Genomic DNA, 25,731 nt, shown 5'->3' on the forward strand with positions numbered 1-25,731 from the left:
ACAAACAAACAAACTCTTCAGCTTTATAATATTAGTATAGATAAACATAATATAATTCATGTTCATAATACACGTGTAACTCAAATTTTGGTTCACGTTGAATAAACCTTGATCATGAAGCTTAAGATATGGTAAAGTTAAGCAATATAGGTAGGGTTGGATTTTGGATGGGTGGCCAATTTTAATTTTGGGGAATGCAAAATAAAACTTCAGATAGGTTATAGTTAAAAACTTTTTTTTATTGAACCTAACATTCGAAATCTATTTGTTCTTTAAATTTCAAAGTAAACGAGGGTTTCAGTCCACCATATCAGCCAAATGAGTAGAACACTTAACAATATGACACATATTATATTCTATAGTAGTATAAAAAGTTAAATTCCTAATCAACAATATCACTAGTGCGAGTCAGATTTTTAGATTTTAATTCCTAGGCTTAAACCGAAGCCAGTGTCCTCCCTTCAACTCCATGTTCAACTTCTCCATAGTCAGTTCAGCAGGGATGCAGGTCCTTTCACAAGGAGACAGTTCCAACTGCCTTAAAATCTGGTACACCATCACTTTCACTTCGCATAGGGCAAATCTTGACCCTGAAAACATCAAAATTTATGAATATTTATGAATAATTGTATAATTAAGACAAATTTAACCGGCTTCCTGAAATTATGGCACGCAAATATTAGGTCGGGTAAAAAGTCTTTTTGCATTATAGTATGGATGAAATTGTAATAAAATCTCTTTAGCTTCAAGAATCACAAATGAGTACACGGCTCATTAGGTTTCTTTCAGTGTGCTCGTGAGGTACCCAAATATCGAGCTTTTTTGTGTAGAGAAAAGATTTTATTACAAGTTCATTCATACTTTAATGCGAAAAGACTTTTTCCCCGACCTAATATAAAAAACCGGGTTATGCTAAACCAAAATAAATGTAGAGCCTGTATTAAGCAAGTTGCAAATTTCATGGATGTCTTAAAACTGGACTAGAATTTCAGTTACATGAATATTTAGTAGACTTTGATATTTTAAAAAGTCTTCCTCCCCAAGTGGTTCAATACTGAAATCGGAAACCAGTATTAAATAAACAAGTAAATAAATTAGATGCTAAACTTGAAGTTCTTTTAAATTTCTGCCGCGATTATTTTTTTTGTACTCACCAATGCAGTTTCTGGGTCCCAAGCCGAAAGGCATATAAGCGAATGGTGGGATACTGTGCTTGTTCTCTTCCGAGAAGCGCTCAGGGTCGAACTTCTCAGGGTTGGGGAAGTACTGAGGATCATGATGGAAGGCATACACCGGGAGTGCCACCACTGTACCTTTACGCAACTGAAAAATAAATATAGATTAAGGGCTGTGATATTAAAAACAATCTGGTAAAGTTAAGTTCTGGTTAAGTTTATCAATAAGGTAGAAACACAAGCGGGTAGGCATTCATCGACGACGACGAATGTTCGGAAAACCTATGCCTTGTCATTGCCGCGTCCGAATGAAAACTGAATTGTGACGAGGAGAATTGAATGATTGTTTAGCCCAATAAATAACCAGATCGGCAAAATCCGAACTAGTGCAGTAATAGCTTCGACTCGTTCTTGTTATTCGATAATTAATAATGTCTATTACTTATGTGTGTAACTAATTAACTTACAATGTAATGTTTATCAGACTTTTCATTAGGCTTTCCCAAGTCATAGTCTTTCAAGCACACTCTATCTAATGCCACTGCAGGAGGCCACTTCCTCAGCAGTTCTGAAACAAATATGGAACATTATCGATTGATTACAGAGTACCTTTTTTCACTTCGTATTTTGTGATTAACCTCATGTTAAGAATAAAACTAGACTTAAGGCCTAACCCTCGTTCAAGACGACCCTTGCGCAGAAGCGGGACAGGAACGTTAAAAAAACCTCATATTACTCTTATCAAAGGAGGAGCTCGTGGCTTAGTTAACAACAGCCGCGCGGATCGATCTCTGAGGTTAAGTTACGCTTGCCGAGGTTGTTCTATGGATGGGTGGCCATCTTATACATATCGAGTTCCTCCGTGTTTCGGAAGGCACGTTAAATTGTGGGTCCCGGCTGTCAATTTCGAAGACCTTTCACAGTCGTTAACAGTTGTCAGAAGCTTGAAAGTCTGACAACCAGTCTTACCGAAGAGTATCGTGTTAGAACCCAGGTAACTGGGTTGTGGAGGTCAGATAGGCAGTCGCTCCATGTAAAACACTGGTATTCAGCTGCATCCGGTGAGACTGGAAGCCGACTCCAACATAGTTTGGAAGAAAGGCTAAGCCATGATGATTACTCTTATCAAAGAGGTCTAAAATTTTAGCAAATTCAGATTTTTTTTCGCGTCTTGCTGTACTTAAAATTTCTGCTTAACTCTAGTCACTGGTTTGCCTATTAGCTGTGTATAGTTTTAACTTTTTTCTGTCTTGTACCTTTAATTTTTGCTTCTTTAGTTCAACCACGTACCTGATACAACCATATCCATATAGGGCATTTCTTGAATAGATTTCAGGTCAAATTTCCCATTGTTCTTGACGTCGAACTCCTTAACCTCTGTCGCCAGTTTCTCTTGAACTTCAGGGTTACAAGCCAGCTCGTATAGAAGGAAAGACATTGCAGTAGATACAGTTTCGAAGCCAGCCAAGAAGAAAAGTACAGCTTGGGCAATCAGGTCATCGTCGTTCCATACTAAAATATTTTTTTGCTTTGTTATCGTTTTGACTGATAATTAAAATTGTATTACAAACTATAATATAACTAAGAATTAAAAATAAAGAATTTTAATTTAATAAAAAACATTCGTAGAATTCGTTGTAAACCGGAAATATGCCCAAAGGCTGGCCGCCCTGCTACGTTGTTCGGGAATGCTGATTTATTTGGCTAGAAATAGGCCAGCCTGTTGGTCACGTGTAGCGTCGACTTAACACTACTTTTCTAAAGAAACTGCGAGTGTTCAAGCTCTATGACCCCAAAGTCTCGACCCAAAACAACACAATTACATTATTGTTCTAGCCCATTAAATTAATTTTTCGATGATATTGAAACGTCCTTGGCAAGGAATCAGACTGTGTCCCGCGATACTTGTGGAACATGTACTCGTATTTAATTATAATTATTGGCATAATTTAATTTGTGGTTTGTCTGTAATTCTACCTGCCACCGGAACTTTTTGTGAACCTCACCTTGTAATTCGCATCATATTTTATCAGAACATGTTACCTTTTTTAACCGGTACAATTTGATGAACTGAACTTGGTGCCAGAATAGATTTAATATTTTTTCAGCCCAATAAAAAAGGCAAAGAATTGAGTATTTGTTATTGCGAAGTCGTCATTATCCACACAGTTTTTTTCTACAATGTTAGCGTTTTCTTCCATTATCACTAGTTATTCTTCTGCGTGTTGTTATTTTGAAGTTTAATATTAATACGAACCTCTATCAACTTTCTTAGTGCCAACAGAAGATTCATCTACAGTAGCGAATCCAGCAGTCTCGTTATCAGCCTTCACGGTTTCATGTGTAAGTTTACCTGAAATAATTTACACATTGAGTATACATTACACTTTCAAGGTTCTTTTAATCCAAAATTGCTTAATCATCTTCTGTTATTTGAGTATTGTAAGTTGGTTAAACTTCTAAAAACGTATACCTTTCTTAGCTTCCATGAGTAAATGGATCATATCGGGTCTAATAATGTGCCTCGCGTCACGATCTTGCATCGTCTCTAGAATAATTTTTTTGAAGAATTTCTGTGACGACACCGACATGAAGTCCAACTTCAGCAACTACAATAACAAAAAAAAGAAGCAATCTTATTTTATGTTGAGAAGAAAAAAAACACTAATGTGTCAGTGACTCAAAAATCACAAACGAGTGATGAATATGAATCAATAACTTTAATTGGAAAATAACAGTAATTAGGAACTTCGAACTTCAACGAACAAAAAATGGGAATCACCAACAAAACCGTGAAAAAAAAGTTTGTGAACTCGAAATGCTTTGGCTTTTCGAAGATGCGAACTTCAATAACCTTAACCAACCAAAAAAAACATATCTTACCTTAGAAATCTTTTTTGGCAGATTTATCAGGGCCAAAACTGTGATCAACTCTCGTAAGCGGAATTGGAAAGTGTTTCTGCCCATCACATAGAATTCGTTGTTTTGTTCATAATGAGAGTCTACCTTCAGACCAAAGGCGCAAGAGGCGATGACATCGTTGGCGTAACGCGTGGTCAGGTCCTTGCACTCTATGTCTATATAGCCCTCTGTAGAAAAGAGAAAAAATAGCACGGCGGCTTTGCAACATAATTTATGGAGAGACATCCGTCGAACGAGACTGCTTTAAGACTGCTGCCATTTAACCCACCAAGCTTTAGACTAAAGTTCTACTAAAGTTTATTTGATTTACTTGTAATTTTGAAATCTGATAATCAATAATCAAATCAAATTTGGTCCTATAATTTAATTTCTCTTATTATCATTATGATTATAAGTTGTTTTCAAGCACTCTCAAAAGTACTCATAAGAATTGTTAATTTTAGATATTCTTTTTAATGCTTACCGTTAGAAGACTTCATCTTCTGCTTCAAGCTACCCATCATCTGGTCTCCGACCTCCACCATGAACGGCACCATCAGACGTATCTTGGAGCTGGTGAAGGCTGGACTCAGCGTCGAGCGCATGTCCTTCCATTCTTGACCTATGTGAGGCAAAACAAAGATATAGTTACAAATTTTAATAACCATAAAATAATGGGCACTTTACCAACCTCTGGGATACCATGATTGAGAATAGTCTGAAATACTGTTTTAAATATCTCATACGTTTGGAGCAAATAAAAATAAATTAAAAAAATACCTTTCAAAGACAGTAGATTCCTGGCAAAATATGAGGTACTCTCACTGAAGAAAGAACGATGGTCGAGGAAGTACTCGAAGTCTTTAAGGGCGATCTTCTTCACCAGCTCCAAGTCACGGATCATTACTATTTCTTTAAGAAATTCGAACTTTCCTACGAACCTGAGAAAATATATAAAGGAACGTTAGGGTCATCCTCAGTATCGTGGAGGTCGATATTTTTTTGTTACGAGAAGGCGAGAAGAATAAGAAGGCGTATTTAACGCAAAATTAGGATCTTTATTAAAAACGAAGCAACTATATTAAATCACTAGACACTCCACCAATAACGTAGAGCGTATCTTAAAAGCGAACGGATTGTCCTCTCGATGTCAACTGACTGTATCTTTGCCCGTTCTCCCCCCCACGCTAGCTCTTGGTGTTGCGTCAGAGCGAATGACAACCAGTCACGTTGACAGATGACACAAGTTTGCCACAAACAATTGTCATTCGCTCTTAAATAATTCCAGATTACTTTAATACGCCGTCATACACGACTTAAAGTCACGTTATATTTTCAGTTGCTGAACATCACTATATTTTTGTACGGAGCGGATCATAACATAGAAGATGATTTCTTATTTCATGTAAAATAATATGTACATCTAAGCTTTTTCACATGATATATATGTTTGATCTATGTTTATATTCAGTAAGTAAAAACTAACTCAACAACTTTTTTAGTCAACAAACGGTCATAATATATAAAGTTAAAAAAAACATTTCATAATTATTTAACGATCAAGACAATTTTTTTTAACCATGTAGAATAAAATTTAACATATTTATTGAGGGTATGCAAGGTTTCCTCACGATGTTTTCTTTCACCGTTTGAGCATGTGATAATTATTTCTAACACACACATAACTTCTAAAAATCATTGGTGCGTTGCCTCGGGTACGAACCTGCGACCACATGCGTGGGAGGTACCAACTTATACCACTCGGCTATCAGTGCTTCATTACATTTATAGGTTGGAAAACAAAACATAATTAAAATCACCTTTCTTCCGGAAAAGCATCGTACAAAGTCATTAAATCTTTAATAAGATCGTCTTGCCGTAGCAACACTCTTGCCATGTTGCCCAATAACGGGACAGGTGTCATATTCTTCACTCCTCGCCTCTTGAAGGCGGAGTATACATTGTGGAGGTACAAGGTCACTGCAGCGACCAGGGCGGTCACCCAGATTAGTAGGATTATCATGATCTAGAACAATAAGAAGACTAGTTTTGGGGGGCTCTGGACTAAAGAAGGGACAATATTGTATTGTAGTATGAAAATAGCGACTCTGCAATGAAAATATTAATTTAACAAAGATAATATTGGTCAAATAGTAATTGTTGAAAAGGATATTAAAGTATAGTGTTGATAATTAAGAAATAAATATAGCATTTAATCAGATTATATCAAATAACATTTTTGTAATGCTAAAGGAAGTTCTAAAAGATATTAAATAAAAATGATAAATAATTTTATCTATTCAAAAAAAAAAGAACAAAAAGGTGATTTACAATACAGTTGTGTTATAACAATTGATAAACTATGTGACTACTCTGTCTACAAAACAAATTGAACACTTATGTGTAAAGCCAAAATCTAACATATAACCTATTGATTTCTGCCAAATCATCATCATCATGGCTTAGCCTTTCTTCCAAACTATATTGGAGTCGGCTTCCAGTCTCACCGGATGCAGCTGAATTCCAGTGTTTTACATGGAGCGACTGCCTATCTCACCTCCACAACCCTTACCTGGGATATAACACGATACTCTTCGGTAAGACTGGATGTCAGACTTTCAAGCTTCTGACTACTGTTAACGACTGTCAAAGATCTTCGAAATTGACAGCCGGGACCCACAATTTAACGTGCCTTCCGAAACACGGAGGAACCCGATACGTATAAGATGGTCACCCATCCACTGAACAACCTCGGCAAGCGTAGCTTAACCTCAGAGATCGATCCGCGCAGCTGTTGTTAACTAAGCCACGAGCTCCTCCGAGCCAAATGAAGGCACTTATTAAACACCGGATTAACCTGACGTTAATCCTTCTTGGGACTTATTATACATACAATTATAATACACATCATACATAAAATCTCTACTCTTAAGTATGAGAGTTTGCAGAGACTATAGAAAAAAACACTCATTAAATTCGTTACTAGTAGGTACTTAATTTACTAGTAAGTAACTTCGGAAAGAGATGTTTTTGCAAAACAACTTACGGTAAAATTTTCACGATGTCCTACGCAGTATTTGAAGTGTTCTCCTTTTTGAAATTGTCACCGCATCAGTAATACTTACTAAAAAAACAAAATAATATGTGATCAACTGACAATAAAAAGTTATACCTCGTCTCGTATTTTTTATACGCAATTATATTTGTTTCAATCACCTAGACAGAAATCTTGTTAGCAACGAAAAATTAATGTAAATTAATATATAAAAAAAGATTCATTAACACAAAGCACTCGCTGTTATAAACACAACTGGCATTTATGTAGTTTATCTTGTTTATTAATACAATGATATGTAATCGGTATAATGCGACTTATTTGTGTTGGTCGAGCTAGAGGATTAAACAACTTTGTTTATGTTAAAACAAGAGATAGTCATTAACATACTGGTTTAATATGTATACAAGCAAAAGTGACGTTGTCTGTCCGTGACATTTTCAAGGTTGTACAGTATACAGTGCTTATTAGACTTTCCTAAATTCAGAAATGAAAAGGATCGAAATAAGAAGCTTCTTATCTGACTGTCCTAATTTAGTCACTAAAACAGTTGCCTATTGAAGCGCGGCATAGGTGGACGTGTTAATTACGATATATAAAATGGCTCCAGTGCTATCCAAAGATCGAAAACTGGCCTCGCTACAGCTCTGACAGTTGGTTCTATCAAAATAAAGAAAAGCAATAGAAAGACATGGGTCAAGGAATATTTATTGCGGACATATACAAAATGAATACAAAAATAATATAAATCTAATATAATATCTTAAGAGACAGTATTAGCGCAAAACATTAATATTGGTAGTAACATAACGATTTCTTGCAACAGGGAATTTATACCAAGATTTGAAATGCAACTCAAGCCATGCTGTCAGTAATAAATATAATATCCCTGAATCACATCCACACGCTCGAAGTTCTGCGCACCGACTGAAGCGACTAAACGCGGTCACACCTTAATTCGATTTTAATTACGTTCCTAAATAATTTAGTCAGATAATAAATAAATAAATTTAACCCATTACTGTCCCACTGCTGGGCAAGGGTCTCCTCCCGTAATGAGGGAGGGGTTAGGCCTTGAGTCTAACACGCTGGCCAAGTGCGGGTTGGGGACTTTGCATGCCCTCAATAAATGTATTAAACAAATTTTTAGGAATGCAAGGTGTCCTCACGATGTTTTCCTTCACCGTTAGAGCATGTGATAATTATTTCTAATACACACATAACTTCGAAAAGTCATTGGTATGTTGCCTCGGGTTCGAACCTGCGACCACTTGCGTGGGAGGTGTCAACTTATACCACTCGGCTATCACTAATTAAAACACTATCAGATAATAAAGTTTAGATATTGATCAGTAGCCATACTTTTTTCTAATTAGAAACTACTTTATAAACCTACCATACTAAATGCGACTTTACTTTTCTGAATTTAGTAACTAAATCATTTAGGCGACTGAATTTAGCAAGGTCAAATACATACCGACTGCCTCCGTGGCGCAGTGGTTAAGGTCACCAAGCCGCTACCATTGGGTCGGGAGGTCGTGAGTTCGATTCCCACATGGAACAATTATTATAACGTATAAACACATAGGCTCTTTTAGCCAAACGAAGCCTTGTACATAAAACTGTACGTCATTTCATCACTGTGATGCGGGAAACTGTAAATATCATAAAAGAAAACTAACTTACGGCTTGATGTGAATTCACTTCACTGAATCGTTACTACGAGTATATATATGTATATAATATATATAATGTATAGAAGCGTTTTAATAGTATTTTATTTATTTCGTTCCTTTCAAGAAACTGTAGCGTCTAAGACCAGCGATCAATGAGGACTATTCACATTGTCGTTCGGGGAGCGCAATTTGAGACAGGCAGTATGTGGCCCAGCCTCATCAATTAATTGATCAAGTGGCAGAACGAGCAAAGATGGATTAAATTATAGCCGACTTGTGCTATTGCACATACGTGTATTTCGACCGATTATATTTTGGGGAGTATGCAGTAAAATCTTACTCGTCATTATCTAAAATTAATTAATTCCACATTTCAGAAGCTGAATATATAGGTTTGATTGTAAATCTCCAAGTAGGTACTTGGAGATTCACAATCAGACCTGAACCTACATAAATGTAATTAAAGGTATTTAGGTAAATACCTTTAATTACAATCAGCTCAGTGGTTTAGCTGATAAAACGTAACGGATGTAGGTTTTTTTTTTTCAAACTATACTCCCGATATTACTTTTGTGTCGCGGAGACTATTACAAACATGCAAACAACGGACACAAAGTACAACCAGACCTGAAACAATTATTTGTGGATCGCACGAATAATTGTTCCGTGTGGGAATCGAACCCACGACCTCCCGACGCAATAGTAGTATTTGTATTTATTAAAGGTTATTCTTTATATTATGGGTTTTAGCTACGCGACTTCATTCGTAAAGCATTATTCGAAATAGAGAATCCTTTTCGAAGCTCTGACGGTAGAACTATAATAATATATAATCGATAAAGTAATAGAGTAGAGTTACATCGAAGAGTGCACTTACAGACTTTCAAACAATGAAAGTGAAAACCACGAGCTGTATCTAGCTAAAATAGAGTCCCAACACAATCTTTGTTGTGTTTTATCTGTTGTTATGACCAGGCAGTAAGTACTGATAGTTAATTCTGACCGTTAAAACTGAATAGTAATGATGACACGATACAAAAAATTGTTTTTCTATAAATTAACAGTAAGATAAAATATACCTACAGTTACGAGAACTGAATATTTGTCGCAACATGTTACTTGCCTGAACCAAATTTCTACTAATATTATAAACGCGAAAGTTTTAGAGGATGAATGTATGTTTGTTAAACTCGATTATAACGAAATTTGGTACACTTACTGATATCTTATAACCTGGATTAACACGTAGGATACTTTTTACCCCGGGACATCGTTTCACGCGGGCAGAAGGAAGTAGTTTGTAACTTAATAAAGGCTAAAACCTTGAGACAGCGAAGCGGCTCATCTCAAAAACGTACAGAATGTAACCAAAACTGATTGGACTACGATATTATAACATTCCGAAAATATAAATAAAAACCAAAAATCAAAATCGAATCATTTATTCAGTTGACACTTATGATAGTCGTTACAATTACTGAATCTACCACCAGCTAGGAAACAGGTAGACCGTTATGAGAAAAGCTAGGAAGAAAGTCACGGCCGCTCTGTTCAATCGCCTAAAGATTTACAATGTGGTTGATATAATAATAATTGACTATGTGAGGAGCTGCCAATAAATCAGCGATGTAGACTAAACGTCAATTAGGAAAAGCAACCAGGCAGTGGCATCAGTAGCCCGACTGACTCCATGGTACAGTGGTTTAGGTCGCCACGCCGCGGCGCTGCTACCATTGCGTCGGGAGGTCGCTGGTTCGATTTCCACACGGAATAATTATTTGTGCAATCTACAAAATTAAATAAGTGTTTCGGGTCTGGTTCTACTTTGCGTCCGTTGTTTCTATTTTTGTAAAAGTCCCCGCGACACAAGAGAAATTATAAGTGGGGGAGCTGTCTTTAAAAAAAATCCCTACAGAGTATGACATTCTAAATGATCAGCAAAAATAATTCCTAACCCGCTCGCTAGAGGCGCTGGTCAAATTTTCATACAAAATTTCGCTGCTTGTCAATAGTCGATAGTGGTAGAGAATAGAGCTACAAGTAGCTTAATTTTAATTGATTTATTTTGACATAATGATTAATGAAAAACCAAACTAACGGTGATATAACAAAAATATAGCGGAACATGATTATTTATATTTCTGATTATCTGTATAGATTAAAACTAAATATTTTTACCTAGATAATAAAGCGTAATAACAATATAACTTCGTGTCATCCTAACCAGGCAGTTTTAATAACTGTCTAGTGTCTTGATAGACATAAGTTATTTACAGATAATCATTGGTCAACTCACTTATGGTCATTTGATTCCAAACTAAGCAGCCCTTGTACTATGGTAACCAAACAACAGATAAACCTGTATACTTCTAAATACATACTTATGCGGATAAATGAACGAGCAGACTCAGAACACTGTTATTGCGGCCAGGTGGCTACGTGAACCACTGCGCCAAACGTGCAGCTTAACTTTTCCAGTTCTAACACCACACCAACATTAAAGGATAATATAATCTATACTAATATTATAAAGCTGAAGAGTTTGTTTGTTTGTTTGAACGCGCTAATCTCAAGAACTACTGGTCCGATTTGAAAAATTCTTTCAATGTTAGATAGCCCATTTATCGTGGAAGGTTATAGGCTATCATCATATATCATCACGCTACTACCAAAAGAAGCAGAGTACCAGTAAAAAATGTTTCGGAAACGGGGAAAATTTTGACCCATTCTCTTTTTTGTGACGCAAGCAAAGTTGCGCGGGTCAGCTAGTATTGGATATAATAGTTTTGTCCTCGTCACACGCGGAAGAAAAGTTCTCCAATCAATCAAAAATCAAAATCAAATCATTTATTTATTTAGGTAAAATATTAACAATTATGATAGACGTTACAATTACTAAATCTCCCACTAGCTCGGAAAGGGGGTAGAGCCTTATGAGAAGAGCTAGCAAGAAACTCACTGCCACACTTTTCAATCGCCAAAAGTTCTTGATGTGGTTGATACAATCATTGATCATGCAAGGAGCTGCCAACAATCAGCGATATAGACTAAACGTCAATAAATTAACCTCTCGTCGGTGGAGGTCAAAATTATACACACCCCCATGTCTGTCCGAAATCTTGGCCCAGTAACAAAATTTTGGTTGTTTATGAAGCTTTCGTAAAGGGAAGCAACTATATCGTCCCCGTAGAACGAAAAGTCATTAAGTAACAAAATGTTCAAAATCGACTTATAAATACCAATAAAATCAGTAATTTTTTCTCCATATTTCTGTCTTACTCTCGTATTCATAACGTAATTATTTAGAAAAATGTAAATCGCGAGACTTAATTAAGTACATTATTTGATTTGTGACAGTTGAGTTACAAGTAACTAAGTCACCTGATTACTTTTTCTCTTCTTTGTTGAAAAAGATACTTACGCATTAAAGTTCCTTATCTACTTTTTCCGCATTACTCCCTATAGGCATGTCTTAAAAAATAGTAATGCGAAAACTCATCAAAGTGAATTAGTAATTTTATTGTATGTGATATTTTGTGCGAAAAGTAACTAACTACCATTAATTATTTTTCGAGCTATATTATTTAAGACCAGACGTTTAAAAGAAAAAACGACAACTAACTATAGTGTTCTGGTTAATATTTTCCCTGACTGTAGATGACATAACACATTAGAGTATTATAATTAAAATGTTTTGGCTACTTTTCACTCAGCAAAAACACTACTAGATGAAAGGTTGGTAACTATGTCCCGTGATACGATGCTACTTAGTGAGATTACGCCCTTTGACCTTAGGACCCTCGCCGCGCCCGCGCATTATTGCAGTCACTCGCAGAGGCGTATAAATTTTAAGATGGCGCGCCCTGGGCTCCGCTAGCTTTCCGCCCCATCAAGGAATGAAAAAACTAAACTTTATTTTCATTTTTAACAAATTAGTTTTTTACATTGTCCTGATCAATTTTATTTATTAAATCGGCTTTAATCGACCTTCACCTCCTCTGGGCAGGCTGAGTCGTCCAGATCTGTAATGCTCAGTTCCGCGGTCTTTGTGGGCCTGGACACTCGGAAGGTGTCCTCCCCGATAACTTTCCTCAATTTAGAGGCCAGGGCATCCGCTTTTCCGGTCCCTGACCCCTGTGAGCTCAACATTCGAGCTCCCGCAGCCGCAACCCCGAAGCGGACTATTTCATTGTCGGCTTGGTTTATTTTGTCCTTTGCGTCCCTAATAACGTCTCTATATGTCGCACCGCTTTTTGCCGCCTTCAGCTGCAGCTGGAGCCCGAAGATTGGGCGCCTTCTTCTTCCTCCTTCTTTTATTACAGAATTGATGAGTATCTAAACGACAATAGCTCTTGGGATTATTTATTTATTTATTTAAAACTTTATATACAGAGCTGTATAAAGGCGGACTTAATGCCAGGAGCATTTTCTGCCAGTCTACCTTAGGGTGATGCAGAGATTGTTGTGAAGGTGTTTAAAAGAGGAAGGAGAGTGAGATGAGAAAAGGTGTGTAAATAAATAATAATTGGTGTAGACAATATGAGTGTAAATTAATAATTATATTAAGTATAAACTTACATATAAAAAATAATATATATACATACATATTAATTACATAAATGAAAATAACATACAATCAATATATATATATATATATATACAATAATAGATAAATATATGAATACATATAAACTATGATAATTGTGACGATTCAGCAACTTTGTTCAACAATAGATCTTTTACTTTGCTCTTGAACGTAAGACGGTTAGTGGACATCCTGATTTCAAGAGGGAGCGCATTCCATAACAGGACTGATTGAACAGGGAACGAGGAATTGACAAACCCAGAAGTGTGAGAGGGACAGAGAAGAATAAGATTGCTTGAGGAGCGGAGATTACGATTGTGGTTATCACACAAGTATTGAAAGTAGGGAGTTAGGTAGGCTGGGGGAGTAGGGGAAGTAAGAAAAGAGAAGAGAGTCGTGAGTGCACGTAAATTACGGCGCTCACGGATTGGTAGCCACCTAAGTTGAGAGCGATAAGTAGATACATGATCATACTTGCGTAAATTGAAGATAAATCGAATGCAGTTGTTAAGAAGACGGTCAAGTTTGTTGAGGAGATCTGCATTCAGGTCAAAGTAACACACATCACCATAGTCGATCAGAGGGAATATTAAGGTCTGCACAAGCATGGTTTTGGTCCTGGATGGCAGAAAGTTCTTAAGGCGATATAGAGCTCGCAGTGTGCTAGTCACTCTACGGCAAACATTGGCTGTTTGGACTTTCCAGCTCAACGTTGAATCAACATGAAGACCTAAATCTCTTACTGAAGACGTCGTTTCAATAGTCCGGCCGTTAAAGACTATAGGTGGTACATGAACATTACCTAATCTGCTAATATTGCGGTGACTGCCTACCACTATAGCCTGACATTTGGCAGGGTTAACAGCCAAGCCAAACTTCTCAGACCAGCACCTAATGTGTTCGAGGTCGCTATTCACGACGTCTACTGCTGTCGATATAGAGTCCACGGACCCTTGCGAATAAAGTTGCAAGTCATCAGCATACAGATGATACGATCCTCGAAGATTTTGGGTTAGATTGATGAATATTGAAAATAATAAGGGAGAAAGAATGCCGCCTTGTGGGACGCCAGAATCCAGTCCACGCCAGCTCGATGAAGATTCACCGAGGTGAACCGATTGCTGGCGCCCTTGAAGATATGAGGAAAACCAATTCAGCGCACCGGAAGATATGTTAAGATGGGAGAGGATAGAGAGAAGGATATCATGACTGACGGTATTGAAGGCATTCGAGAAGTCTACCAAAGCCATAACAGTGACTTTAGTATCCTCCATCCCCGCCCTAACATCGCCAGTCACCTTAAGGAGTGCCGACGTAGTGCTGTGGCCTGGTCTGAATCCGGATTGGAGCGGGCTAAGTAAATTGTTATTTAACACAAACTGTGTTAACTGTTGGTGTACACAGGCCTCCAGCACTGTAGTACTGTGTGTACTGATTAGTCGCTCGCTTGATTAGGATTCTTTGAAATTAGGGAACTTTGCCATAAATTGTATAAACTCAGTAGCAGTAGGTCTAAATATTGTAAAATATGGGCACTTAATGATGCAAATAGGTGATGTTACATACAATTTGATGTTAATCATAAAACTGTCACTTTTTTTCTTTTATATTGTTTACAACCAATGTGCTCACTTGTTGCCCATATTCTTATTATCACATGCTAGTAGGTGCTCCCAACATACGGTATGATCAGAGACTAATAAATAACCGTGAGTTTCTTGCTAGCTCTTCTCATAAGGCTCCACCCCCTTTCCGAGCTAGTGGTAGATTCAGTAATTGTAACGACTATCATAAGTGTCAATATTTGACCTAAATGAATAACTGATTTGATTTTGATTTTCTTGCCCTTTTTGTCGGTTTCCGTAGCCTTGGGCGCCTTGCTATTTTTGCCGACGAGCTGCTACTCTTTGGCAGCCGTCGGTTTAGTGAACGGCGGTTTGGAAGCCACTGCACTGTAAGACGCGGCTGTTTACCCTGCTTCTCCTTGGTCCGGAGACCTGTGAGCTGCGGTGCGGTGGCGGTGGCGTGGCGAATGCGTTAGCAGGTACAGCTGAGGACGCTGCCCCTGGTTTTTCTGGCGCGGGGGTTGATGCCGTTGCCTGTGACATGTGATCGACCTCCTCTTGCAAGCGATAATTCTGGGCCTGACGCGCCAAATTCTCCTTCGTGGCATACTGCCTGCTCGACTCCGACACTGCCAGTTTGACGTTCCTGGCAGCGTCTTTGAGGGACTTTATAAAGGTCACCCTTGAGGTGACCGGATTTGTCGGCCACCTCCACCACTGCCTAGTGGTGAGTGAGGATGGTGTCCGCCAGCTGGATGGTGAATTTGTCCTTAGGGTCATTGTCTGACACTTGCTAAAACTGGGCGTGCTCCGACCCTCCGCAACTATGCTATGCAGTCAATACGGCTGGGCTTCTTGCCCCCGATCTCCTCGGGTTTGAGCTTCTCGCCTCTCCCACTTACATCATTTGGGTTCGTTTTCAAATTTATATTATCCAAACAGTTCCCGCGAGTGTGGTGGCAAGTATCGTTCCACCGAGGTAGAGGCCCCATAATCCGGTGACCCTTATACTACTGGAGGGCGGGAGGTGCCCCAGTGGCCGCTTGCGTCTGGTTTTTCTGGCGCGGGGGTCCCCGCAAAGCGAATGAACTCTGACCACGCAAGGCCCCTAAAGGGGGCGCCACTGCTGGAGTTACTCGGGATTTTCACAGAGGTGGTCTCCTCGCGACCCAGCCGGTTAAGGCAAGGCCCTCGGTCAAGGATGGACGGATTTACGATAACTGACGGTTGACGAGGGCGGCAGCGGCCTGGCTCTTCGTCAGCTCGGGGCATTGTGAGTGCCTACTGAGCCCGTCCTCCCACTGACGGCTCACCTGTCCCGCACCTGTGTCCTCTGCAAACAGAGGGACACGCGCAGTAATTTTTTGTTACTCGCGATCACTGTTTCCCCAACCTTTCAATTCTACTAAGCCCCCTCACCCCGACAAGATGCAGACCCAAGAGAGGAATCCGGCCCGGGCTATAGCCCTTCTAGCCCTAGGGTAAATACACCCCTGCAAGGAAAGATTTGTTAAATCTTTGTGTCAAAGGTGTCATACTAAGCGAACTTTATCCTTGGTATGAATCTTTACCTGTTAGTAACGATGTGTTGGATAGGCTATGTGAGCCTGACGTCACTTAGCTCGAGGAAGAAGAGGAAAATGATGTGGCTACATCATTAATGCTGTTCTATTGATGATTTTGTAACGTGTTCTTGTTCATTATGTTTTAATTAGGTTTAGTATACTTAAAGACAGTTTTTTTTCAATAAATGTTGCCTAAGAATGTTGTTTTACTTTTATACTTTTCAACTGATAGGACACTAGTTTTAAATTAGGCAATAAATTAATAAATAAGCAAAGTCTATTTAGTTGGGTATTTTATTTAGACATAGTTATGTAAAATATGTTTTACTCCTAAAATAACTAACTGATTTTAGTTACTAGTATAATATTTAAATGCTGATGCGAAAACTAACTAACTACATGTGAAAAGTAACTAAGTGACAGATAAATAGGAAAACCTTGGGGTAAAACAAATTATCCTTTACAGTTTAATAATTTACATACTATTTTCGTGGTTTAATACATATAACATATACTTAATTAATATATCTTCAAAACAAAACCTTTCATGCATCGATAACTAATCTCCGAAAAAAGTTATATTTTTTTTTGTCATTTAAGACATAAAACACCTCGTATCTCAAAATCACTTAAGTGTTAGTTAGTGATTTTTCGCTCTACGGGGACGATATATAAACTCCTAAATATCAAAAAAAAAACTACCCCTTACAGCAGGAGTTAAGGAAAATGAATATAGCTAGGTTATGGGAGCACCTACTAGCATGTGATAATAAGAATATGGGCAGCAAGTGAGCACATTGTTTGGTTGTGAACATTATAGAAGAAAAAAGTGTCAGTTAATTATAATTAACATCAAGTTGTACGTAACATCACCTATTTGCATCATAAATTGCCCATATTTTACAATTTTTAGACCTACTGCTACTGAGTTTATACAATTTATAGCAAAGTTCATCAATCAATCCAAACCATCATTGTTCAATTAACCACCACACTTTGATAGTCAAGGACATAATTACGTGGCAATATTATTACGTAAAGGAAGACATCAAGGTTTAATAAAACGTTTTGAAATAGATGAGTGGTTATTCTTCTTGAAGGAAAGAGACAATACTCTTCAATCTATACATACCATGCTTTCTATAAAAGTGAAAGAAGGAAAATAGCTTCGTACTTAAACCACTTTCCCGTTTTACGTGTTATTATTTTAGCTATCAGCATGTAGTAATTACCAATCTAATGGTGGTTTAATCCTAGGGCACTTTTGCTTTTGGAACCTCCGGGTGACGGAATTGGGACCACCCACAGGAGAGGTGAGGTTCCCAAGATAGGTGATGGGCGGGTGGTGTCACGTCCATCGTCTATGGTGTTTGATGCCGTCACTATCCACCCAGGCGGCATCACCCAAGGTAGGGCCCCCCACAGGGGGCGAGCCGCGCATGGCGTGCGTCTTGCGGTACTAGCGGTTATCCCGGCGCACGTCTTTGCGGAAGCGGTTGGACACTCGTCAGGTTTTTAGTGGGCCCTACGGCGGACCACATACCCCGTTTGCGCAGTCCCAGTGCGGCGGGGACCTAGCCGGTGGGTCGACCTTTTACAGCGACGCCGATTGGTTTCCCTGGCGAAAAACAAAAAAAAGGGGCACTTTTGCTTTGACTTTTTAAGCCATGAACGAAAATGTACCTCGGTAATATTTATCTGATTGACGCCACCTGCATTATCTTGTAGTACAAGACCGCCGATTACGAGTACTTCACACCTGATATTTAAGCAAGACATCACTAAAATGGTCTATGAATGTCTTTCTAGATTGTCACCTCTCGGCGACCTTCATAATACTCCAGAGAAAAATCATGATCGAGTTTAGTTTACTATAAATAAGCTCGCGACTGTACAGTTGAGTTATTATCTGGGGATCCAGATAATGTGTCAGATATATAGTGAGCAGTTTTGCTCAGTTGTGATTCAGTTGCCATTCATATTCCGCAAGGAAGCTGACCCAGAGAACAAATTACTTAGTTTATAAGTAACTGTAAATAAATTCATTATTTCTTGTTCTACGTACCGAATTTTAACATTTAAAGGTGAGTTATTTTGCTAAGTCATTTTTGTTGAAAACATAAATCACCCCATCTAATGGAAAAAAATATATAGTGCTGAACTTAAATATTCCACGCTTGAAAGCTATTTAAAACGGTATATTCCACTTTTATTCTCAGCTGTCACCCAGGGGGACACTTTTAGAGGGGACAAATGGGAGTATTCCTTTAAAAAAATTGCCTTAAATTTGCATGAATTCCGACCAGCGTGGTAGGTGTAATGTTTAAATTTATCTTTCTTGTTTTGAGACCTATGATGCTGTACAGAGCACGGGTCTTCTCCCAGAAAAAGAGATGAAACAAAATTAACAAATACCTGCAAAAAAATATCAATCACTACCAATAAAGTATCCTACTTCCTCCTCTCATAATTTCTGCAGGTTTTGGGATATTTTATCAGCATGTGCTAATAAATCGGTATCGGTATGCTGCTTTTTCTGATAATATGGATTGCTTTATCATGTTCCTCTATTGTACTTTATAACGCTCTTTTGTCAGTTTCTCATGGATTAGTTGCGAAGCTTCCAGGAAAATAATTTGTATGCTTTTTTTGCAAAAAACAGTCGTCTTACGGCTTTAGTTCGAAATCAAGATTTTTTTAATATACCTATATTAAACATGCAACGCGAGAGATGCAACTCTCGCAACAATATATAATGAGACAGCAAGTTATACTCGGGCCATTTCAAACGTGCGAAGTCAGTCATGGCATTTTATCGGAGTCTCCCGCACGCACTTACACATTGTCACAATTATGACGTATTTCGCACGTTTGTAACGGCCTGATTATAGTATATGTTATTATTTCTTCTAATGCAGATCATGACTGTCTTACTCTGGGTGGGTTTGCTAGTCATCGCAGTGTGGCTGTACCTCCGCCAGACTCGCTCCGTATTTGAGAAGTATGGCGTCAAGCACTTTAAGCCTCTCCCGTTCATCGGCAATATGGGCAAGGTCTTGTTACGTCAGCGTAATATAGGGTTTGACGTTAGGGATACCTACGAAGCCTTCCCAGAAGAAAAGTAAGTAAATATTAGTTATTTTATGGAGTTTTTTATCATGAAAATCCTCAACAATTTTTATTTTTTTTCAATGCAAAACATGCAAAAGTTTCCACGTGCTTACTTGGCTGCGAACCCTCAATCACGTGAGTTCGAGGTGAATGTTTACGCCACTCGGCTATCAGTAGCGCGATTTTCTGCAGTCGGTACTGTCGAGCATCGAAAGTTTGACATTTAAAACGTATCAACAAAATAGTTCCTACGACGCCCGTCGGTGGCGCTAATCAGATTTTCATACATAATTTGTCGATAGATAGCAGTTGCCGATATTGGTAGAAAATTTGACAGTTTTTTAAAACGAATTTATGTATTTACACTCATTTAGGTTTGTAGGAAGATACGAATTTAGAAACAAGACACTGATGATCCGAGACTTGGAGCTGTTGAAGAAGATCGCTGTCAAAGACTTCGAGCACTTCCTCGACCGTCGCCCTGTGTTCCCCGACAGTGATTCTTACTTCAACCGGAATCTATCAAGTTTGATAGGTGAGTTTTCAGTCCTGCGGGCTTATCACGTATCTCACTTGACAACTAGTGAACGTCAAATTGATGGTCACTATTCAGTAAATTGCTGATTTGACGTAACGTGCTAATCACTATATACTAAGGGAGAAAACAATGTACATCATAGTGGTTGTTTGAATGTCTGGTTATAGTCACGCCCGAAATCTCTAATTTGTCGATCGCACTAATATATTTTGTACCTTGTGAGGATCGGCCTTTCGACGCACTGGTGTGGTGGCGTGACGACCACCTCTACCACTGTGCCACGGAGGCAATAAATAAAAAACCCATTATAGCTTTGCTTTACACCTCATGTTCAGGATCGTTCTTATGTTTTAATTTTTCCTTGATGCTGCATGTTCGTTAAATTCGATTAAGCTGTGAAAAGAACTACTTGTTATGTTCTTCGTTCAATTTGCCTTAGGTCAAGAATGGAAGGACATGCGTTCGACGCTGAGTCCAGCGTTCACCAGCTCCAAGATACGTCTGATGGTGCCGTTCATGGTGGAGGTCGGGGACCAGATGATGGCCAGTCTTAAGAAAAGAATTAAGTCTTCAGATGGTAAGACTTAGATTTTTTTTACTAGAGCTATTTGCAATGTAGTGTATATACAAATAAAAATACATTGGTAAGAAGACAATGTCTGAATGATTAATTTTGATTTCAAATAAATGTATGTTTGCGTGGGTTTTATTGGTCAACCGTTTACATAAACGTATCATAAACGGTTTTTGAAATACTATATTGTATTTGAATGTGTTGCAAAAAAGGCTCTTATTGGTTCCACAGCTGGTTACATAGATATAGACTGCAAGGACCTGACCTCGCGCTACTCCAACGACGTGATCGCTACCTGCGCCTTCGGTCTGAAGGTAGACTCTCTTACTGACAAAGACAACGAGTTCTACACCCTGGTCAAGGAGACGACAACCTTGGGTTTCAAAGATATGATCCAGTTCTTCATTACGACGAGTGTGCCTTTTATTGGGAAGGTAATGTTAACTACTTACCATAATTGATAATAATGTTTAATCTGGTAGGTGGAACTAAAGCTACTTTAAAGGCCTAAATATAATCTATAATTAATATAATATAAATATATGTATATAAACGCAAATCGTCGACGTTGAAACCCGATTCAATACACCAATAATTTTTGGAAGTTATGTGTTTATTAGAAATAATTTTATCTTGCTGTAACGGTAAAGGAAAAGATCGTGATGAAACCTTGCACGTCTGAAAGTTCTTTAAGACAGTCCTTAAAGGTATACAAAGACACCAACTCGCAGTTGGCCAGCGTGGTGGACTCAAGACCTAACCCGGGTCTCCTCATTACGGGACAATAATGGATAAAAATTATATTATATTGATGTTGCTAAATAATGTGCCTACTAAGACTAATATGTCAAAACAGGCATTTGTATTAAAAAAAAGGAAACGTATCAATCTTCATGTTTCTAGTTGTCTAGTAATGGTTTATCAAAAGTGGAAATATTTTTTTATATTTATTTTAGCTCCTCAAAATGGACGTAATGTCGACAGCGGCGAAGAAATTCTTCAAGAGTTTAGTACTGGACACAATGACAGACCGTGAGCGACGTCAGATCCTCAGACCTGATATGATACACTTGCTTATGGAAGCTAAGAAAGGTATATCTTCTTCTATATATGTAAAACCCTTCCGCTACTGAGCGACTGACTGACTGACTGACTGACGTACAAGGTACAGCCGAAACTACTTGAGCGAGCTACTTAAGGAAGGATTTACTCTTGAAATATTTTCCTTTAAATAGTCACAGTAAATACTGATAACTTTTGTGTATTTTTCAGGCAAACTTTCACATGAAAATTTGAAGTCTAAAGGTGAATCAGCAGGATTTGCTTCCGTAGAAGAATCTTCTGTTGGCACTAAAACGGTTGACAGAGGTCAGTATTTCGTGTAGTCTTCTTCAGTCAATCATATTAAATCAGGCTTGCTACACATATATTATATTGAAGTTGTTTAGCAGTATTTATCGAATAACAAAATGAATAATCAAAGCAATTACTGCATTTGTTTGGCTTGTGCCGATTGGGTGGTTCCTTCGAGTTCAATCGTCACAATTCGGTATAAACATTTAAAGGCGGCGATATCGAGCGGCATTGTTCTCGATCATTCGTCTATATATATTCGCTTTTGCCGCCCAGCTAGGCCGATTGTCACCGAACAATATGTGTTTAGAAAGCCGTGGAAATTATTTTTGTTCCTGTATTTAAAAAAACAACTCCTGCACTACTGAATTGCTCTTCTGTCGCAGGGACTTTTACAAACATACAAACAACGGGCACAAAGTACAACCAGACCCGAAACAATAATATTATTTGTGGATCGCACAAATAAATAAATAATTGTTCCGTGTGGGACCAACGAAATTACGACCTCCCAGCAAACAACTGCGCCACAGAGTACAGAGGCAGTCAAATAACATTGTAACGAGTTTCTTTTCTTTTTCTAGTATGGTCCAACGATGATCTCGTCGCGCAAGCAGTAATATTTTTATTTGCTGGTTTCGAAACGGTATCGACAGCCACGTCGTTCCTTCTGTACGAGCTGGCTTTGAACCCCGAGGTACAAGACAAACTGGTGAAAGAGATCAGAGAACATGACATTAAGAACGGTGGCAAGTTAGACCTGAAATCTCTCCAGGATATGCCGTATATGGACATGGTTGTATCAGGTAAGCATTTTGTCATGTCAGCATAGCCTTTTTCCAAACTATGTTAGGGTCGGCTTCCAGTCTCACCGGATGCAGCTGAATACCATTGTTTCACATGAAGCGGCTGCTTATCTGACCTCCACAACCCAGTTACCTGGGATATAACACGATACCCTTCGGTAAGACTGGTTGCAGGTAGGCATTTTGTATGTTTCAAAATAACACTTAGTAGAAAATAGGTACATTGGTACAGCCGGCGGTACACAGGCAGCCTAAAATCTGATATTTGCCTAATGCAAATATCAGATTTTCACTATTAGTGTCGACAATTTTCCATAGTATGTATTGGCTCCGGGTTAATAACCGATTTCACTTTGAACCCCAAACCCTATGAGGTCCTCATGTAATATATGGAAACCAATGTACAAGGATAGAATGTCAACAATATTAATGGTTCATTTATTTCACACCTTCGTTCAAGCAGGTCCTGACTACGAGGTATTTACATTAAGGGGCTCATAGCCAGTTGCCCTCACCGTACGTTAAACGATCAATGTTTTAAGCAACCGTTGGCGAGGTCACTCTAAAGATGGGTGACCGCATAGTGGTATTTGATCTGACCGTCTCCGTGCTTCGGTGGGCACGTAAATAGTCGGTCCAGGTTATTGTCAATTAAGATAACAGACGTAAAGCCACGTCAACGGCTTGAAAAATGTTGACACCAGGTTGACCACTAACCATACGACAGAACGGAACAGATTAAGGGGTTTACACAATTATCTCTTCGTGGAACTAAGCTTTCTTTAAGAGAAATAAACTAATCTAATACTAGTGATCTCATATGAGCTTTGTATTACAGAACTACTCAGAATGTGGCCTCCCGCTATGTTTGCAGACAGGGCTTGTACCAAGGACTATAACTTGGGCAAACCTAACGACAAAGCTCCCCAAGACTACATCGTAAGTAGAAACACAATTGAAATATGTATATATGTTTTAAAACGCTTCCTGTTTCACCAACATCAGAAAGATTCAGATTTACTGATCAAAATATGAAGAATACAGAGATTACCGTAATTTAATTATATTCTTATTTGTATTTTTAACAACGAACGTAAATTACAGTCAGCTCCAGAAGTTGCTGAACATTTATGTCGCTGAAAATGTAAATGTTATTGTTGAGCTTGAATTAATGTTAAAAAAAATCATGTAACATTTTGTTAAGCATGTGAGAGACCGTTCTTCCAATCTATGTTGGAGTCTGCTTCCAGTCTCACCGGATACAGCTGAATATCAAGAAGCATGATTTTACATGGCACGACTAACTATCTGACCTCCTCAACCCAGTTTTACCTGAATCATAACACGATACCCTTCGGTAAGACTGGATGTCAGACTTTCATTCAAAACCTCATCTATTACAGATGCGTAAAGGCGATGGTTTGCTAATCCCAGTGATTGGCTTCCACCGTGACCCTCAGTACTTCCCCAACCCCGACAAGTTTGATCCTGAACGCTTCTCTGAACAGAACAAGCACAAGATCAATCCGACTGCTTACATGCCCTTCGGTGTTGGACCCAGGAACTGTATTGGTAAGTTAAGAAGCTCTTTAGAGAGTACTGTCGACATAGTAACGGCTTTTGGTGTACTATACTGTGGTTGGAGTGGTGTTGATGCAAATCCTCTTGATCATGAACAACACCCGCGTTGTCTACATGGACCACGGAGACCCATTCGTGGGTCCGAAGACCTTCCAGTGGATATTTTAAGACTTATTTAATATCTTCAAGGCCACTAAAGTGTTTTTAACAACTACGACTATTAATGGTGCGTAATCATATGCAGTATTCACCATTTACTCGTATATTAATAAAAAACATTTCAATTAGGAATTACAAGTGGCTTAACAGTTATTTTTTCCCCAGGGTCAAGATTCGCGCTCTGCGAAGTGAAGGTGCTGATCTACCAGATCCTGCAGCACCTGGAGGTGTCTCCATGTGAGAGGACCTGCATCCCTGCTGAACTGACCACGGGATCAATCAACGTACAATTGAAAGGGGGTCACTGGCTTCGGTTTAAAGCCAGGTCTTGAATTTGCCCTTTACCCTGACCTCTAAAACCTTTGCAGTGTGAACACGTGTGGAAATATTACTGTAATTTTTTTTGTACTCAAAAAAGTGTTTTAATTAAATCTGGTTTTCAATTGTTTTCTATATTCGTATATTGTCGCTTATGCAGTTCAATGATCCTACGCCGATTAATTGAAACACCAATCCTTGTTACAGTAATAAAACAAGTGTATGGCAAGCCTCCTGGCAAAACTTACTTTGAGTTATTATTTTAGTAAATTGATCTGTGTTTTTAAAACAGAAATATCTAAATAGCTCTGTCTTCGTCCCACACTGAACAGAAACCGAATTAAGAAATAAATGTTCCATCATTATTTATTACAGAGCGCCAGATTTGTATGGTCACAGACATAAATACATAGAACTTTTGTAAAATCAAATCATTTATTCATTTAGGTCAAATACTGACACTTATGATAGTCAATCATACATAGAGTGAATTTACCGCCAGTTCGGAAGGTAGGGTCAATGAGAAGAGCTGGCAAGTAACTCCTGGCCACTCTTTTTAATCGCCAAATGGTTTTAATAATATATCTATTAAGTATAAGTATTGGTGATGTAAGGCGCTGCTACCAACACTACCGAACACACATAGGTTTTAACAAATTAAATCAGTATATTAAAGTGGTAGTAAACAAGATGTCAAGCGTATTGGAAGCATGATGGGAGCATCTACTTACTTAATGATAATATTGAATGGAATCATTAAATCTGGTCA

General features: G+C 38.4%; 2 protein-coding genes across 4 annotated transcripts; one reads left to right on the plus strand and one right to left on the minus strand.

Moving 5' to 3' along the window:
- Positions 1-218: 218 nt before the first annotated feature.
- On the minus strand, positions 219-8,758 carry LOC142975146 (cytochrome P450 9e2-like). 3 transcript variants are annotated; one of them, XM_076117859.1, is made up of 12 exons: positions 8,609-8,758; positions 7,123-7,200; positions 5,897-6,102; positions 4,857-5,017; positions 4,561-4,698; positions 4,059-4,264; positions 3,649-3,784; positions 3,433-3,528; positions 2,466-2,687; positions 1,643-1,743; positions 1,155-1,323; positions 219-590 (listed from the first exon to the last, which is right to left on the minus strand). In XM_076117859.1, exons 3-12 carry the CDS (start codon positions 6,097-6,099, stop codon positions 424-426), a joined length of 1,599 nt encoding a protein of 532 aa, XP_075973974.1. In that variant the 5' UTR covers positions 6,100-6,102; positions 7,123-7,200; positions 8,609-8,758; the 3' UTR covers positions 219-423. The 3 variants fall into 3 exon arrangements, with proteins under 3 accessions (XP_075973974.1, XP_075973973.1, XP_075973975.1); XM_076117858.1 differs by lacking the exon at positions 8,609-8,758 and adding an exon at positions 7,293-7,396; XM_076117860.1 differs by lacking the exons at positions 7,123-7,200; positions 8,609-8,758 and adding an exon at positions 7,249-7,266.
- Positions 8,759-19,416: 10,658 nt separating this feature from the next.
- LOC142975142 (cytochrome P450 9e2-like) lies at positions 19,417-25,020 on the plus strand. The gene is made up of 10 exons (XM_076117848.1): positions 19,417-19,643; positions 20,008-20,168; positions 20,611-20,748; positions 20,977-21,179; positions 21,702-21,837; positions 22,018-22,113; positions 22,683-22,904; positions 23,743-23,843; positions 24,308-24,476; positions 24,810-25,020. The coding sequence occupies exons 1-10, from the start codon at positions 19,417-19,419 to the stop codon at positions 24,974-24,976; spliced, it is 1,620 nt and encodes a 539-aa protein (XP_075973963.1). The 3' UTR covers positions 24,977-25,020.
- Positions 25,021-25,731: the final 711 nt, after the last annotated feature.

Source organism: Anticarsia gemmatalis, chromosome 8 (assembly GCF_050436995.1).
Source record: "Anticarsia gemmatalis isolate Benzon Research Colony breed Stoneville strain chromosome 8, ilAntGemm2 primary, whole genome shotgun sequence".
Lineage (NCBI taxonomy): Eukaryota > Metazoa > Arthropoda > Insecta > Lepidoptera > Erebidae > Anticarsia > Anticarsia gemmatalis.

Coding starts and splice junctions, on each gene's coding strand:
- LOC142975146 (XM_076117859.1), bottom strand. CDS start 6,099: ATGATAATCCTACTAATCTGGGTGACCGCCCTGGTCGCTGCAGTGACC. Junction 3,785..4,058: donor TGCCAAAAAAGATTTCTAAG/GTAAGATATGTT, acceptor TTGTTATTGTAG/TTGCTGAAGTTGGACTTCAT. Junction 1,744..2,465: donor TATGGATATGGTTGTATCAG/GTACGTGGTTGA, acceptor TATTTGTTTCAG/AACTGCTGAGGAAGTGGCCT.
- LOC142975142 (XM_076117848.1), top strand. CDS start 19,417: ATGTTATTATTTCTTCTAATGCAGATCATGACTGTCTTACTCTGGGTG. Junction 21,838..22,017: donor GCTTATGGAAGCTAAGAAAG/GTATATCTTCTT, acceptor TGTATTTTTCAG/GCAAACTTTCACATGAAAAT. Junction 24,477..24,809: donor TGGACCCAGGAACTGTATTG/GTAAGTTAAGAA, acceptor TTTTTTCCCCAG/GGTCAAGATTCGCGCTCTGC.